Raw genomic sequence first — 15,610 nt, 5'->3', positions numbered from 1 at the left:
TTTATTCTTTTTATCCTTTGGACAAGTAAGAGCAATCCTGATGCCAAAGCACAGTAAAGACTAGGCACTTAACTTTTTACCACAAGGTAAACTCATTGAGGTCAAACAGTAGTTCCACCTGGTGTTGAACCCTGTAAATTTACCTTGTGGTATAAACTGAATCTTCATTGTGCTTTTATCCTGGAATTGCTCCTGCACACCACAGTGTCTGCTCTTTATAATGCTTTTATCTTGGGACAGTTCACGGGAGTGCTACTGAGTGACGAAAAATGCTGCTTTTTTAGCAGTGGAGGCAAGTCCTTTGTTTCAGCATAGAAAACATGATTTCCATCCACGTAGACTTCAAAAGAAGCAGTAGGAATTCTTGAGATCTTGATTATCATGGCATAATCAGATTATCAGAGAGATTAGAAGCACTTTACAGTGTCTTTATGGTTTAATGACACTCTAAGGCACTGGACAAAATCTTTAAGTGCTGTTAAAATCTTCCTTGTAGGGCACTAAGGCAAAAAAGAGCTTTTTACCTATGGGTCCTGAAATCACAGAGAACATGTTTAATTCTTCTTGTCAGAGAGCTGCAGAACTGAACACAAGCAGAACATGTAGTTACTGGTCTTTACTGTCTCATCTAGACGTATTTCTCAAAGTGACCTGCAGCAGAGCAAAGTAAAAGCCTCCTAAAATTTTAATTCCTATCAGTTCCAGTCATTGTGAAACTCTGTCATTAACTAGGCAATCAAACTAATTGAATACAGAAGTGTTAGCAATTCAAACAAGTGAAGATTTCAGTGTGTTTTCTCTAGAAATCTTGCTGGACTCTTGGATTCTGTTGCTTTTGTGGGTGGCAGCTGGCAATAACAGTAACATGCCCATTTTTAGGGTATGTCTCTCCACTGCTGGGCTGCCTTGAGGTAAACAGTTCACAACCCATGTCTCATGAGATGTTGCCTGCAAGACTTAAAATCTCGTGCTTATGGGAAATCAAAAAATTAAAGCTGAGACTGAAAGTGAGAACAAAGCATGTGATTTTTGTACCATGTTCCCTGTTGTGTACTGTTGCCAAGGACCACTGAATATTTGGGGATTAATGTTATGATCATATGGCCCAATATAAAGGATTCCATTGATAATTAGCCCAGAGTGACGAAAGCTAAAAATAATCAACAGAAAAGCCTTTTCAGATGGGAGTCTGTGCCTCTGGAAGGGCACAGTATGGACAGTGTCTAGACAGAAAAGGTATGAAATATAAAACATGCACTTGACCTCGGTTAAAAGGCCAGGATGAAACAATTACAACAGAAAGAGTGACACGGGGCAATTGCTGCCCGTTAAAAGGAAAATGCTCCAGTAGCAAAGAAACATGGAATATGGAACAAAATGTTTTAGCCTCAACAGGTACTAAAAATGATTCTTGAAAAAGAATTTTTAAAATCGAGTTTGTTTCACTTTGCTTGATTGTTAACATGTAAAAATGCATTTTTAAATTAACTGTAAAGTCTCTTACCAGCCAAGCCATGGAGTCGGGACTTTGTATGTCTCCAGCTGAGATTACTAAAACACTTACAGCAGGGAGCTGCATTCCTTCTGCTGTTTTAAGGAGTTAGGGAAACAGAAGGAAAGCACACTGCCACAGACATGTGTGTAGAGAAGAATGAAAGGAGGGGGTTTGGGTTGTTTTTTGGTGTTGGTTTGTTTTGTGGGTTTTTTTTTTTTAATTCCTTCTCCATTCTGTGTCTTTTAATGTAAGGCTTGATTCTTTGCATGGATAATTTCATGTAATCCACTAGCTGACTTGCCAGTAGAAAGCATAGCCCTAAACTGCTATTTTCTACTGATACTTTAGGACCTTAGAGTCCTTGATCTCTTTCAGATTCTCTCAAAATGAACTGAATGAAAAGTACAAAACTGTTAACACAAAACTCTGTTAAGCATTCAGCTGCCAAGCAGGTTCAGAGCCTAAGAAAAAATCAAAACCCCTACGCCAATTTTTTTTCAAACATGGGCTGATTTCAGAAACAAGTACCAGACTACTTGCATATCCATGTAGTGATAGAACAAGTCACATACGAATCTCTGCAGCTGTAGAAAAGGCTGCCATCTTCGGGCAAGGCTCAGTCATTGCACCCTTCTTTTTGTGCTGCAGAAATCAAAATCCACAGCCCGACTACCAGGTAACCAGAAGAGCACATGGGAATCAATCCCAACCTTGAGCCAACCATTGTGGTAGTCTCAGATACTCTGAAGTGTGCTTTCTGACTGCACGTGACCCATGCACTTCTTGCATCTCGTGTTAGTTTTTTGTTGTGCTTGATCTAAAGCATAAGCAAAATCTTTTTGCACTCTGCAGCTTGGAAACAGAGGTATGAACTCAAGAACCAGCAGCCAGTTTGATCTCAAAACATTGTTGTCTTCCCTTGTTCCTTCCTATACCAATATGGGTTGTAACAAATCTTCCAGGAAAAAGGGGAGATCTTTTACTATTGCTCTTGTCTTACCTGAAATAACCTTTAAAGACTCTTTATCTAAGAATGTACAGTGAAAACTTTAGGATGTCCTAACTATTCTGAGAGGTATCAAATTGCATTAAAGATTGAGTTGGATAGCGTAACTGCAAAGGAGTTTCTCGAACATGGTGCATTGACTTACTTTTTGTTGTGTATTAGGGCCGACCAGGACCAATTGGGCTTCAAGGACCTATAGGTGCACCTGGATTTACTGGTCCAGAAGGTTTGCCAGGATCAAAAGGTGAGAGAGGAGCAGTGGGCCCCCCCGGACCAGCTGGACAGAAAGGTGACAAGGTAGGCTCAACAGTGACTTTTCTGTCCCTGCAGTAGGTCTTGTGACCTTGTGTATATTTTTGAATGAATAAAGATAATCTTGGACTATCTGCCTGGGAGTAAGAACACAACAACATTTCATTAATGTCTTTAGAGACTCCCCTGCTTTTATTTTTGAATGAGAATTGAGTTCCTAAAGCTGCTGAACTTTGTAGCCATCCTGGTGGGTGAACCATAGCCAAATGAGTACTGCTGTTGCAAGCAGTCTTTCAATTCACATGCCCAGGGGTAGATGGGTGTTACTCACACCATGTTGAGATAGACTGGGAGCTGGTTCCTGTAGATCCTGAGTTGGCATCTAGAAAAGCAAAGAGAATGGGTACTAAATGAAACCTGCAATTCAGTTCTGCAGGTGCAAAGTTATGTATAACAGAAAGAATATTATAAACTATGTCATATGAAATGCAATAACCCGTAAGGTGAGGGTGTCAATGAATGCAGTGTGCAAGAATGGGCAGAACAGCAAATGCCCTTAGGATCTGTTCTGCTGTCTCTTCTTAGGAAGGAAGTATCAGAAAGGGAGTTTGGAGCTAGGCAGAAAAATGAAGTATGAACAAATACTTTCAGTAATAAGGAGTGGATACGTGTGGATAGTTCACCTTAAGGAAAGTTTACATTGTGCACCAGGCATGTGTTTGCATCATGAGTTTTGGGCTGCATACAAAGGACTCATTGAGTCCCACCACATAAGCCAGAGCAGTGTATACGTTCTCACCACATAGCCTGACAGAGGTTGTGGAATGGATTGTAAAATGGGGAGGTCTGATATTGTCTGTTGCAAGGACTGGGATGAGATTCCTCCTCTCATGCCTATACAGTTGGACAAAAGGAATGTTTCAAGGACAACAGCTTGAAAGCTTGAAAGACAGAGGAAATCCTGCATGCTGTGCCTGGTTTCTAAAATCTGAAGGAAGTTTGGGACATCAGAACAAGGGCTTGCATTCTGACTATCCCAGAGCATCTTACCAGTCTTGATGCAAGGTGCTCAGGTCACGTGTGCAAATAAGACAAAGACAGTTTAGGTACCAGGACCTGCAGAGCAGAGTTTGTCTTCCATATTTTCTCAGCTACTGATTGCTGAACCAGCTAGATGAAAACTAGCTCAATTGTACCTTCATATGCTGCAGTTACACACTTTTGTCATTTAATATTAGTCAATATATTGGAGTTCTAGTCACCCTTTCTCATAAGACAAAGTGAGCTGGAAATGGTGACAAGGGAAGTCATTGCTCTGGTGTTGCATTCATCTGAAAGGCAATGATTCAAAACAAGGACTGATTGCTGATATGAAAGATAGCATTTTTATAATTCTAGGAGATAATGCTGAAATCATTAAACCCAGATTTTGGAAGATACAGAAACCCGGGGTAGGAACTGGCCTTTAACAATTGGAGCTTATATTCTTGCACTAAAAAAAAAAAAAATCCCTTATTTACTCCAGAACTTCTGATTCTACCCATTGAAATGGATACATATGCAATACCTACATGTAATAAGATTCTCTCTCTCTTTATCCCTTGTGAAAGCAGTATATTTTACCTTTATAAAACAAGACCATTTTGGGCTGTATATTCTGCTTACACAGTCTGTTTTGCTACTACTTGGAGCAGAGCAGCAGAACCAACAAAGTGGTAATTGCTTGCAACTAAGCCACAGGTGGTCTGAATTTAATACATTGGTCTGCATATCTCTGGATGGTGCTGTCCAAGTATAGACAGAGACACCCATAAGTCCTGTTGAAACACTTGGAAGGTCGTGACACTGAAAGTTAAGCTTATACAGGATTGTTTATTTTCCTGGCATCTTGTTTTCCCCAGATGTGCAGTAGGAGATTATATTTTTACTTTAAATTGCCTGATTAAAACATTCCTGAAACACTCATTTGGCATCCAGTCAAGCTCAGATGCTCAGCTCCTATCTTCCTGACCCCTGCGGTCAGAGAGAATCTACATGAGATAGTTTGCTCCTTTTGGTTTTGGAAGTTAAAATCCAAGACTGAAAATGCTGGAGTGGAAAGTATCTCACAGGTAAGTGAAATATACAGATTGATGAAGTGAAATATAATGTGTACTCTTTTTCTTCAGGGCCCAATGGGAGTTCCAGGGTTTCAAGGCATCAACGGGATCCCAGTAAGTTTGCGTGTGTAAATATAAATCACCAGAATGTTAGTCACAGCTAAAAGCACGTAAGCACAATGAGACTGTCCTAGCACATGCATAGTGTATCTTGCAAGTGCTTGCTTCTCTCTGGAGGGAAACAGCAGTGTTTGTTAGTCTACCTGGTGATCCCGTCATGTTTTGTAAGATGTTTGGATCCTGTTACGGGATGATAGGATGTTGATACATACTGGGAAGTGAACCTGAGTTACATGGGAATCCAACTGCATCATTGATAAGCTTTTCTTTCACCACCATGTCTAGAAAACACCATATCATAAAATCACAGTCTTACAGAGCTCAAAGGGACCTCAGACAGTCAAGCAGGCATGATCAGCTGTGCTTCAGGCCATTTTTAGTATGTGTTTCCTAACCAACTCTTAAAACCTTGTAATGCTAGAGACTATAACTTTTCTGTTAGAAAAGCTTTGCTAATGCCTAACTTCAGTCTTTCTTTCTGCAGTTTAAAACCACAAAAAATTATGTTCCTAGAGTGTTTTGACCAACTTCATTTTGCTTTGGTTTTCCCCAGTGATTTTTGCAAAGATGCCTTACAGACACTTTACCTCAGGGGCGTTTTAGCTGGGGCCAGCTTTAGTAATTGCCCCAAACTTCCTTGCTCTCTCTACACTGTTTAGCTCATCCTGCTTTCTCCTTTGGGTATTAGAACTCTTTTTCTTTTCCTGATCACATTTTTCCATCTTCTGTATCCTTGTGCCTTCAGACTATACTCATGCTCTTTCTCATCCTTCCCTACTTCCTCAGCTGGCCAACAGCTCCAACAGTTGAGCTGTGTTTCCTTACTTCTTATCAAAAACTGAATTGTTTTGATAGATTGGCTGAAAATGCACAGTTGGCCCTGTAAATGAGCTTTCTTGATTCCAGTTCCTTCCTGGCCCTTGTCCTTCTCTCCCTCTGCTCATCCTTGCCTGTTTTCTCTCCTGCTCTACTCCCTTGCTGCTATTTTTTTATTTTCCCACCAGCCAACTCTCTAGCTCTGAAGAGAACAAGCTGTTCCCATAATACTTAATTTAATTGAACACACTGTGGGAACATGCTGTTCTCAGGGTATTTTTTTCAGATGAGGCTCTGAAGAAAGGGGATTCCCAACAATAAGGGGAGGCAGAGATACAGCAACAGCCATTGCCAGGTAGTTGGCAGAGACAGGCATTCCAGGGAAAGAGTAGGGGAGGTAGATGAGACAATTCAAAGCCTCCAGCATATGCACATCTACTCTGTCTGCTTTACAGTATTTTGCAGGTGGCCGAATGGGAAAGAGGCAGGTTTTGCTGCTCCTGAAGGGCAAAGTGCTCACCACTGTGTCTCTTCTGTGCCACAACTGCAGGACAGAAAAAGGGGGAAGGGAAATTAGTTCATACTGTTTACATTCTAGCCATTGAGATAAATACTTCTAAGGTGAAAATAGCAACCACCACTGCTTGAGACAATATTTATACTTTTGGCAGTTGCATTTCAGAACAGGGAATAGCTTAGGTTTGTGGTGAAATGTGTATGAGCATATGCACATTATGTGGATGTGTGAAAAGCAGAACAAAGGAGAGAGAGCATGTGTGCACTGATACATGTAAGAGAAGAGTAAAAATACATTTCTATCTCTGCACAAGGATTAACATCTAAATATCAAGAGAGACGCTTTGTAGTATGCAGATACATTGGCATGGGCAGGTATATTTTAGTCAAGGCCAAAGGGCTGCAAGACTGTGATTCAGAGGGGAATCCCACTACTGACCTTAAGGGAAGTGGTGTTCCACGGAGTTCCCTGTGGGAGTGCTGATGGCAAGTAAATCATGTTGTTGCAGCTGGCCTGACTAATCCCTTTAACCTAGTAAATACAGGAGCTACATGTGTTTATTGCTAGCCTTTCATATGTCACACTGTAGAAGAAGCCCTCAAATCCTTAGCCCTACTCGGGAAGTTTATTTTTTCCTATAGGACAAGATTCAAGGACACCTCTGACAAAGGCTGGAACTGGAGCTGGAAGATGTATATAGCTTTTCATGAACTGCCCAAGGAGTTCTAGAAGGAAATATTTCTGTGAGAAGCGAGCCCTTTCTGTACCATGAAAGCTAGAGCTACATGGAAAGGCAAAGTTCTCTTTTGTGACCCTCCTAGAGGAAATGCAAGCACTTGGTGATGGCTGTAGAAAGACCATTTTACTGTAGCAATCCATGAAACTGCTTATTCAATTAGTTTTGTGTTCACCCTTAATTGCATTTGTTTCCCTGTTTTTAAATATTTGTTGAGCTCTTCTGTTGGGATTGCCTTTGTGCTGTTTGGTTTAGAAAAGCTGCCTCTTGGGATCACAGTGTTAGTGTACAAGCAAGAGTCAGATAAAGCTAGGGCCTAGGTGAACAGTTCAAGTTTCCTTATCTGTCTCACAGGGAATGTCTCCTTTTGTGAGAACAGAGAGCACAAGTGATCTCTCCAGCCTGTGTTTTAACTCAGGTCTGTAAAGTAGTCACCCTGCCATGTATAAGTAAAGCCTGTAAAAGTCTTCTGTCTTAGTCAGTTGAGGTGCTTGTGCTGAACTGCCACATCTGCCAAAACAGGAATTAGAGGAGGTGAGAGCAGCAAAACTATTAACCACTGGTTTTGAGGTCAAAACAGCTCTTTAAATCAGTATTTTAAATCCCCAGGGAAAAGGTTAATTTAAGCCATGACTTTACAGCTCTTAAGGAAGTCAGTTGTGGGTGCTCAGTATCTCCTCAAGTAAGGTTCTTAAAACAAAACATTATGAACTCTGATAGCAGATTAGCTAGAAAGTAGGAAATCCTGTGGATTTTTTTCCTAAAGCAAAAGAGGCAGCATGTGTACGTGTGTGCGTGTGTCAGTCTGTGTCATGCTTTGGCTCAGAAGCAGACATGGATGCCATGGGATTAAGTGACAGGGCCACAGATTTCTTTAATACATATCAAAAATCACTGTGGTCAGCATACCTTATGTCCTCTTTGTGAGCCTCACTCACATATGAATAGTATACCAGAGTCCTGTGGACCACTTACAGACTGTGTTGGTCTGAGGGTTAGGAGGTCTCACCCAAAGCATTTCCCCAGACATGAGGCCACCAGCCAGCTGCCTGCCATGGGCTGGCCCTTGGCCAGTGCTAAAGCCTTAGCAGCCTGGCTCCCCGTTGCTCTGAGGGGCAGATGTTGGCTGTTCAGCTTCACTGAACCCTACAGCTGGTCACCTTATGTTGTAACCAGATACATCTGCACTTGTCCCACATAGGTCCTGGTTTGGTTGATGCTGTAAACAAAGTGCAAGACCTGGTAGACATTGACCACTCTGGCCTCGTTCTGCAGTCACAGCCTGTCAGGTCAGAGATTTGCTGCTCCTGGCTATGACATCTCACATGGATGGAGGAGGGTGTGTTGCCACTGATCTGTTCCAGCTTTGGGAACCAAATGAAAAAATTTCTAAGAGACAAACATAAATGGCAATGAATTGGTGCTTCAGCCCTCTCCTGTTGGTTTACCAGGGCCTGGCAAGTCCCTGCTTGCATACCACATGTGGATGTTTTGACAAACAGACTAATCATCCAGGCAACTGGTACTATGTATGCAGTGGTGCCTAATGCTAATGATTTGGGATGACTTCATTCCATGTCCTGAGGCCTTGTTTAATCTCAGATTTATACTTGTCTGTGTGAATTGCCTTGATCCTGTAGTAGAGACACACTTTACATTCATTTAGTTTGCACCTTATTGACTGACAGAGAACACATCTGGGCTCTCTCCCCTTCTGTCCATTTTGTTGGCACAAATCACAATGCAGATACCAAATGAGCTGGACCAAGGAACTTATCTTGCTGAAAAACAGCTATTTTTCTGCTGTGTTGGTTTCCTGCTTTAATTTGCCTATTCTGCCTGTGCATATGCCAGCACAGGGAAGAGGTAGGTGTGAGTAAGCAGGAGTCTGCAATGGCCCTCCTGGCAGCAGCTGAGACCAGTGATCAGCTTGAGTATTCATGTAATTATGGCCTAAGTTGCTCTGCATACTTGGGAAAGTCACTTTGCTACTGTGTGCCCCCAGCTTCTCATCCGTAAAATGAAGATTATAGCATTCCCACATTTTTGCAAGGCATTTTAAGATCCTTAGATAAAAGGCTTTACATTACTGCAAAGTTCTCACTGACTTTGGTCAGAGCATATGCTATTGGCTTAGGCTGGGAAGACCTTTAGCAACACAAATGTGTTTTGTTTTAAGTGTCAGGCATGAAGGATTGTTAATGTTCTGCTTTATCTCCATTTTATCCATGTTTATTTTTTTACTTTCCTAGTATGAGTCATAACTTGTTTAATGCCATATCTTAAGGATGAATCTTTGGGATCAAACAAAAGTACTTTTGGGATGAGTCAAGATCAGGGTGTACAGAGGGAAGGGACAGAACTGTCAGTTACTGATACTATCTCTGTAAGTTTAATTTTTCTTCCTGCCACAAAACGCTGTCTTTGAGTGCCACAGAACTCATTTCTATGAAAAGGAGGCTAGAATAAGGAGCTGCCTGAAACCTAGGTAGTGTGACCTGACAGTTCTGCCCCTCTGTGTTTGCCTACACATACCCATATGACACTGAAGAAGAAGTAACTAAAGTCTCAGACATTGATCTCCTTTGCACCAGTACCATGCTGAGTAAATTCCAGTCAAATGAATAGAGCTATACCAGGGCAAAAGAGGTGTAAAATCAGAATTCGGTACAATTGTATTCTACTCTGCTTGATTATTAATAGACCATTACAGATACTTTCTTTTAAATGCTGTTAGTTTAATTAGGTCTTTCTCCCAGTTGCTTTGGCTAAGATTTTAAGTTTACTATAACAAGAAAAGCTGTTTTGCTTGAATGGCCTGATGCTGGAGCTGTAACATCTGTTGAACTATTAAGGGAAAGAATCCACACTGGAGAGGAAGAGAAGTCACTAAAACTTCAAGCAGATTGGAATTATAAATGCTCAGTATTGTTGAGTCTGCCTCTGCCCTTGTTTTTACATGAGCAACTTCCATTCCTGGTGTCAGGTGCACCCGTGTGTGCTGTTTTACACTGTGTTATATGCCATATATTTCAGACTGCTGTGGGATGAGTATTGCCCTTTTGGGACCTACTCATGCACAAGTTATGTACTTCAGAAAATTATCCCTTGGAGAAAAAGGTAATTAAATGAATGCAGCCAATGTTCTAGGATTTAAGCTTTGGGGAGGATAAACAATGCTGGCCAAAGAAGCTAGTTCTGTTGCAGTCTGCCATGCACTGAACTTGAGTGGGAGTTGTGTGTTTCTTTTGTTTCGTGTTGCCATTTGGAAGATATCATTTTTCTGGGGACAGTATTACTAATAAAATAATACATTCTGTCAATCATTCTCTCTTTTTCCCCTTTGTACAGGGTCACCCTGGGCAATCTGGACCTAGAGGTCTGCCTGGCCTCGATGGCTGCAATGGTACCACTGGGAGTCCTGGTGTTTCTGGATCAGATGGGTTTCCTGGCCTACCTGGGCTGCCTGTACGTCCCAACTTGAATATGGTGTTTTGTAGTCACTAAGCCAGGTTTCACTTTTCATGTTATTGCTGGAAAAACAACTCCTAAGTACTTAGGAAGAACCCTAATAACCCTAAGTTTATTAGCATTGTTAGAGCTCAGTATCATTTTCTTATTGAAATTCCACTCTGAGGATAAAAATGAAGATCCTGTGGGTTCAGTGTGCTGCCACAACAAGTTATACCATTGTCACGGCAGTAGCCAAGCCAACTCAGAAGAAACCATGATAAAGTTTCTAAAAACCATGAAGTATCAAACATCTTCCACCAGGCATGTTTCAAATTAGTGGATGCTGATTCAGTAAAGGATGTTATCTCAAGTTCAAGTCTGTGCATCAAATATTAGATGCCCTCCTTCAGGTCTTAAGATAGCCAAAAGCTACAGTCTCACTAAGTGTCAATAGGATTTACTTTCCAGGGTATGTATTTTACTTTCAAAAGCACTTTTCTGCCAGGTTGGAGTTTTATCTAGCCTGCATTGGACACCTTAAAGTTAGGTGTCTAATCTTTTCCTCTGAAATCCCCTCTTACAGAGAGTGATAGTTGCAAGAGCACTTCCCCCCGCCCTTTGCCTTTCAGGATGAATTGTCTTTGGAGATACCCTTTTTTATGCATGGACTGTAGAAGAATTGAAGGTAGCACACTCTACACACTGTTTTAAATGGGTAGGGTTAGTTATAAGAACTCCACTCTTAGATACTTCTGGGAATTATGTTCTTTTATAAAAGTATGTGGTTGTTTTTGAAGTGTAAGCAAAAAAATATTTGACTTGATATTAACACATTTGACAAATATTTGAATATTTGTTCACATTCAAAGGCTGATCATAGAAATAAAGGTCATGTGACTAATCATACATGTAATGGAACTCCTTTACATGTATACATGAAGAGGAAAAAAATACAGCTGGAGGATATAAATATTGCCATTTGTTTTCCTCATGTCTAAACTGGGCTAAGACATCTTTGCGTGTCATCCAGACTTGTAAGTCATGATGTTGAAAAATACTTAAGCAATAAGCTCAAATTAGAGTGCTGCTTTCTAAAGTCACTGACTTACTCATACCTGCTGCTCAAATTTGTTTTGTAATGCATGTTAGGATTATGTTTTTGGCAAGGAAAGCTGCTTGGATCAGACAACCCCTCTCAAATTAAGTTGGCAATTAAGTGAAATCACCTCAGATAAATTGGATGGGTGATGAAGATTAAAATAAACTGGGTAAATCTAGAATTATAATGGCAGATTTTTCAGAAGCTTCATGCAGTCTATCAGTTTTTTCTCTCATTGGTTCTAAATAAAATTCAGTGACTTACAGTGTTAAACAAGAGATAGACTCATAGAATGGTTTGGGTTGGAAGGGACCTTAAAGACCATCCAGTCCCACCCCCCTGCCATGGGCAGGGACACCTTCCACCAGCCCAGGTTGCTCCAAGCCCCGTCCAACCTGGCCTTGAACCCTGCCAGGGAGGGGGCAGCCACAGCTTCTCTGGGCAACCTGTGCCAGGGCCTCAGCACCCTCACAGGGAAGGATTTCTTCCTCATATCTAATCTGAATCTCCCCTCTTTCAGTTTAGAACTGTTACCCCTTGTCCTATCCCTGCACCCCCTGATGCAGAGTCCCTCCCCACCTTTCCTGTAGCCCCTTTAAGCACTGGGAGGCCGCTCTAAGGTCTCCCTGGAGCCTTCTCTTCTCCAGCTGAACACCCCAACTCTCTCAGCCTGTCCTCACAGGGGGTGCTCCAGCCCCTGATCATCTTCGTGGCCTCCTCTGGACCCGCTCGAGCAGGTCCCTGTCCTTCTGATGTTGGGGGCCCCAGAGCTGGACACAGCACTGCAGGGGGGGTCTCACAAGAGCAGAGCAGAGGGGGAGAATCCCCTCCCTCGCCCTGCTGGCCACCCTGCTCTGGATGCAGCCCAGGACACGGTTGGCTTTCTGGGCTTTGAGCGCACATTGCTGGCTCACAGTCAGTTTTCCATCCACCAATACCCCCAAGTCCTTCTCCTTGGGGCTGCTCTCAATCCACTCCTCGCCCAGCCTGGATTTGTGCTTGGGATTGCCCCGGCCCATGGGCAGGACCTTGCACTTGGCCTTGTTGAACTCCTTGAGGTTCACACTGTCCCACCTCTCCAGCCTGTCCAGGTCCCTCTGGGTGATATTGATATGTATATGAACAGGAGGGTTACACCATGTCAAGCTTTCAAATAGGATCTTAAAAAGTTGTCAAAGGCCTAAAATAAAAGGGAAATCTAGTATAAACAGGAAAATGCCAGAGAAAATGTTTTCAGAGCCTTGTTTTTCTAAAGCCCCAGGAAGTCTTAAGTTCTCATAATACCACAGCTTCTTTGACAAAGCTGCAGTAGTACTTTTGCAGTTTACTGGAGATGGGAGTTTGCCTTGTTCATTATGCTGAATATATATTCTTTCAAAACTAAATCAGTATTTTTTCCAGAAATTTATTTTTAACTTTTTTCTTTTTTAAATCAGGGTCGTCCTGGCCCAAAAGGCCTTAAAGGAGAACCTGTGTTTGCTCAAGGCAGTCTTAAAGGAATGAAGGTAAGACTTGTCATCACATAGGAGAAAATGCAATACAAAGAACAGTTTGATGTCCTACAGGTTGCTGATGCTGCAGTTTTGATTGCTCATGATGTTAGATGTGCTTATCCTGACTTTATGAGGTAGCATATGTGGTTTTAGATGCATATGTAGCAAAAAAGAGGCCCTTCACCTGCTCTGAACTTTCTGTAACTGGCATCTTTACATGGGCCAGGCCTGTTGAAATAACAGCTTGGAACTTGCAAGTCTATATTAAGTTTTCTACTATGACATCCCAGTGGTTTTTGTATTGGGAGATACTAGTCAGTAATCAGTCATATTCTCAATTTAAATATGTGAGTATCATATCTCACATAGTATTCCATCCTTTGCAGCTGTGAAGTCAGAATATTACTCTCTCTGTTTAATAAGGACCTTGCCCTGAAATGTCAGTCAAGTCTGTAATTTTATTTTCTGTACAGAAAATACAAAATATGGATAGACAGTTTCAGTTTACTGCTTGGAACAGTGAACAGGTTCTTGAATTTGCTCATGTAAAAGATTTGGTTCTTCATCACCTTGAAACAAACAACCACCAGCTTACCATGGGTTTGATTTTTGCCAGAAGTACTAGGTTTGGAATAAATCTACAGAGGATTCAGTACCTCCCGTGGTACTGAATTCAGCTATATTTAGCAGCCTCATGATTCATTAACTATTGAAAATATTAAGACATTTATTCTGTCATGTAAGGCCCCTCACACTGACTTTGTTGGTCAAAATTAAGACATTTTCTAAAATTATACCCACAATATATACACTCATAAGTTGGTAAAAGTTAAATAGATCTATCTTTATTTAGTTCAGTATTTATGGGAAATACAGATAATTTGATATAGTAATGATATGCTTTTACATATTTTATAGTGGTCTTGTAATGAAAGTTTTTTAGTGTGTTTTCCAGTCTTTTTATGATTAATACTATTTTTTTTTCATGGCACTTCTCTTGTTACGCATAAATAAAACAGTTGTAATTTCTCAGGAGTTTTAAACTCTCTCCATTACCCAATTTAAATATTGAAGCACTGGTGTCAAGTATTTTCACTTTTAAACTTGATCTGATATTAAATAAGAGAAAATATTTCTATTTATACAAAACTTAATGTTCCTTATAGTTTGTGGCAGTAATATAGTGTAATTTTTTCTCATGTGTTTATAATTTTTAGGGAGAAAATGGTCTTCCTGGATTGGATGGAATTTCTGTAAGTTATTTAATTTGGGGAATAATGATTTTAAAGCATATAAGTAGGTAATTTTTCTTGTGTTGGATCTCAAGGACACTTTTCAAATTAGTGGGCCATGTATTTACATGTGTGATACCCATACATGAGCAATTTCAGCTTTGTAATGGTATGGTTGGATCCACACTATGGTAGAGGAAGTGAGATTTTTACTATTCCTTTTTCTAATCAAACTCCCTTCTACCACTGAACTCTGTAACTTAGATTTTCAAAACACATATAATAATATGAAATGGATTGTTATAGTATATGAATTTGCATATTTAATTAGGGGATATTACTTAATGTTTCCTGAGACTCACTTTATCTTTGATATGGTGTGTGCTACACATTCTGTATTTGTCCTGTGTTGTTCTTACAGGGCCCAAAAGGTTTTCCAGGTCCAGTAGGCTCTGCAGGCCCTATAGGATTACCAGGTTTGCAGGTAAGAGACCTGACAGAACAGTTCAAAATGATGGCAGTTTTCCCTCCTTATCTATATTTGTTTCACAACAATGAGCAAAAGTGTGTGTTCATCTGAAAGGACTGAACACATCTGACTTCAGCCATGGAATACATGAATTTAGAGAGTTTAGTCTAGTTACAAGAGGGAAGGCTTCTCTCTGGAGCCTTGTTCAGAGCAGCAATCATAAATGAGGGCTCCAGCAAAAGCCTAGAGTGCTGTCTGCAGACACTACATTATACTATTCTGAGCACTTCCTTGTCTTACGATGAGAGGGAATATGCTGACCTCTGCATGTTTGGAGCATTTGTCATCAAGAAATATGTTAAAGAGTTGCTTTTTCGAGATACTACCAGAGGGTTTCCATTGGACAGAGGTAAAAACAAACTACATGTTTCTTCCTTTTAAATTTAAGTTTGCTCTTAACCACAGTACCAAAGGGCTATGCTGTCTATTACAGATGTGAAGACTTGAAGATCACATGCATCAGTTACTTTTGCTTTGGGGACAAGAGATGAAAGTTCAGATAGTGCAGAAAGTGCAGATCCCAGCATTGGTCTAGTTGTGTGCATCCTAATTAAGTCAAAAGAAATAAAATCTTGATCTTGTTCACATTTAGGGTCCGATGGGTCCCCCTGGGCCACCAGGTCCAAAAGTAAGTACCTACCTTTCCTGTCTTCTTTCTACACCTGATTGTTGGCTTTTTTAACAGTGTTGTGGGCCTAAATGATAATAATGCTATTGTTACTGTTGGTTTATTAATGATTCATCATTGGTTTTTTGTCTCCTA

At 40.8% G+C, this 15,610-nt stretch overlaps 1 protein-coding gene across 1 annotated transcript in view; it reads left to right on the top strand.

Annotated features, from left to right (window-relative positions):
- Nucleotides 1-2,691: 2,691 nt before the first annotated feature.
- COL4A6 (collagen type IV alpha 6 chain) overlaps nucleotides 2,692-15,610 on the top strand; it is a 53,175-nt gene continuing 40,256 nt past the window's right edge. The window contains exons 1-7 of the mRNA XM_026848300.1: nucleotides 2,692-2,798; nucleotides 4,922-4,966; nucleotides 10,393-10,509; nucleotides 13,030-13,098; nucleotides 14,304-14,339; nucleotides 14,740-14,802; nucleotides 15,440-15,475. Of these exons, the coding sequence (XP_026704101.1) occupies nucleotides 4,928-4,966; nucleotides 10,393-10,509; nucleotides 13,030-13,098; nucleotides 14,304-14,339; nucleotides 14,740-14,802; nucleotides 15,440-15,475 (360 nt within the window). The 5' untranslated portion in view covers nucleotides 2,692-2,798; nucleotides 4,922-4,927. The remainder of the gene's footprint in view (nucleotides 2,799-4,921; nucleotides 4,967-10,392; nucleotides 10,510-13,029; nucleotides 13,099-14,303; nucleotides 14,340-14,739; nucleotides 14,803-15,439; nucleotides 15,476-15,610) is intronic.

Source organism: Athene cunicularia, assembly GCF_003259725.1.
Source record: "Athene cunicularia isolate RWA chromosome 4 unlocalized genomic scaffold, athCun1 chr4_part3, whole genome shotgun sequence".
Taxonomy (NCBI): domain Eukaryota; kingdom Metazoa; phylum Chordata; class Aves; order Strigiformes; family Strigidae; genus Athene; species Athene cunicularia.
The sequence above is the reverse complement of the archived record's forward strand: the minus strand, read 5'-3'. Positions and strand labels throughout refer to the sequence as shown.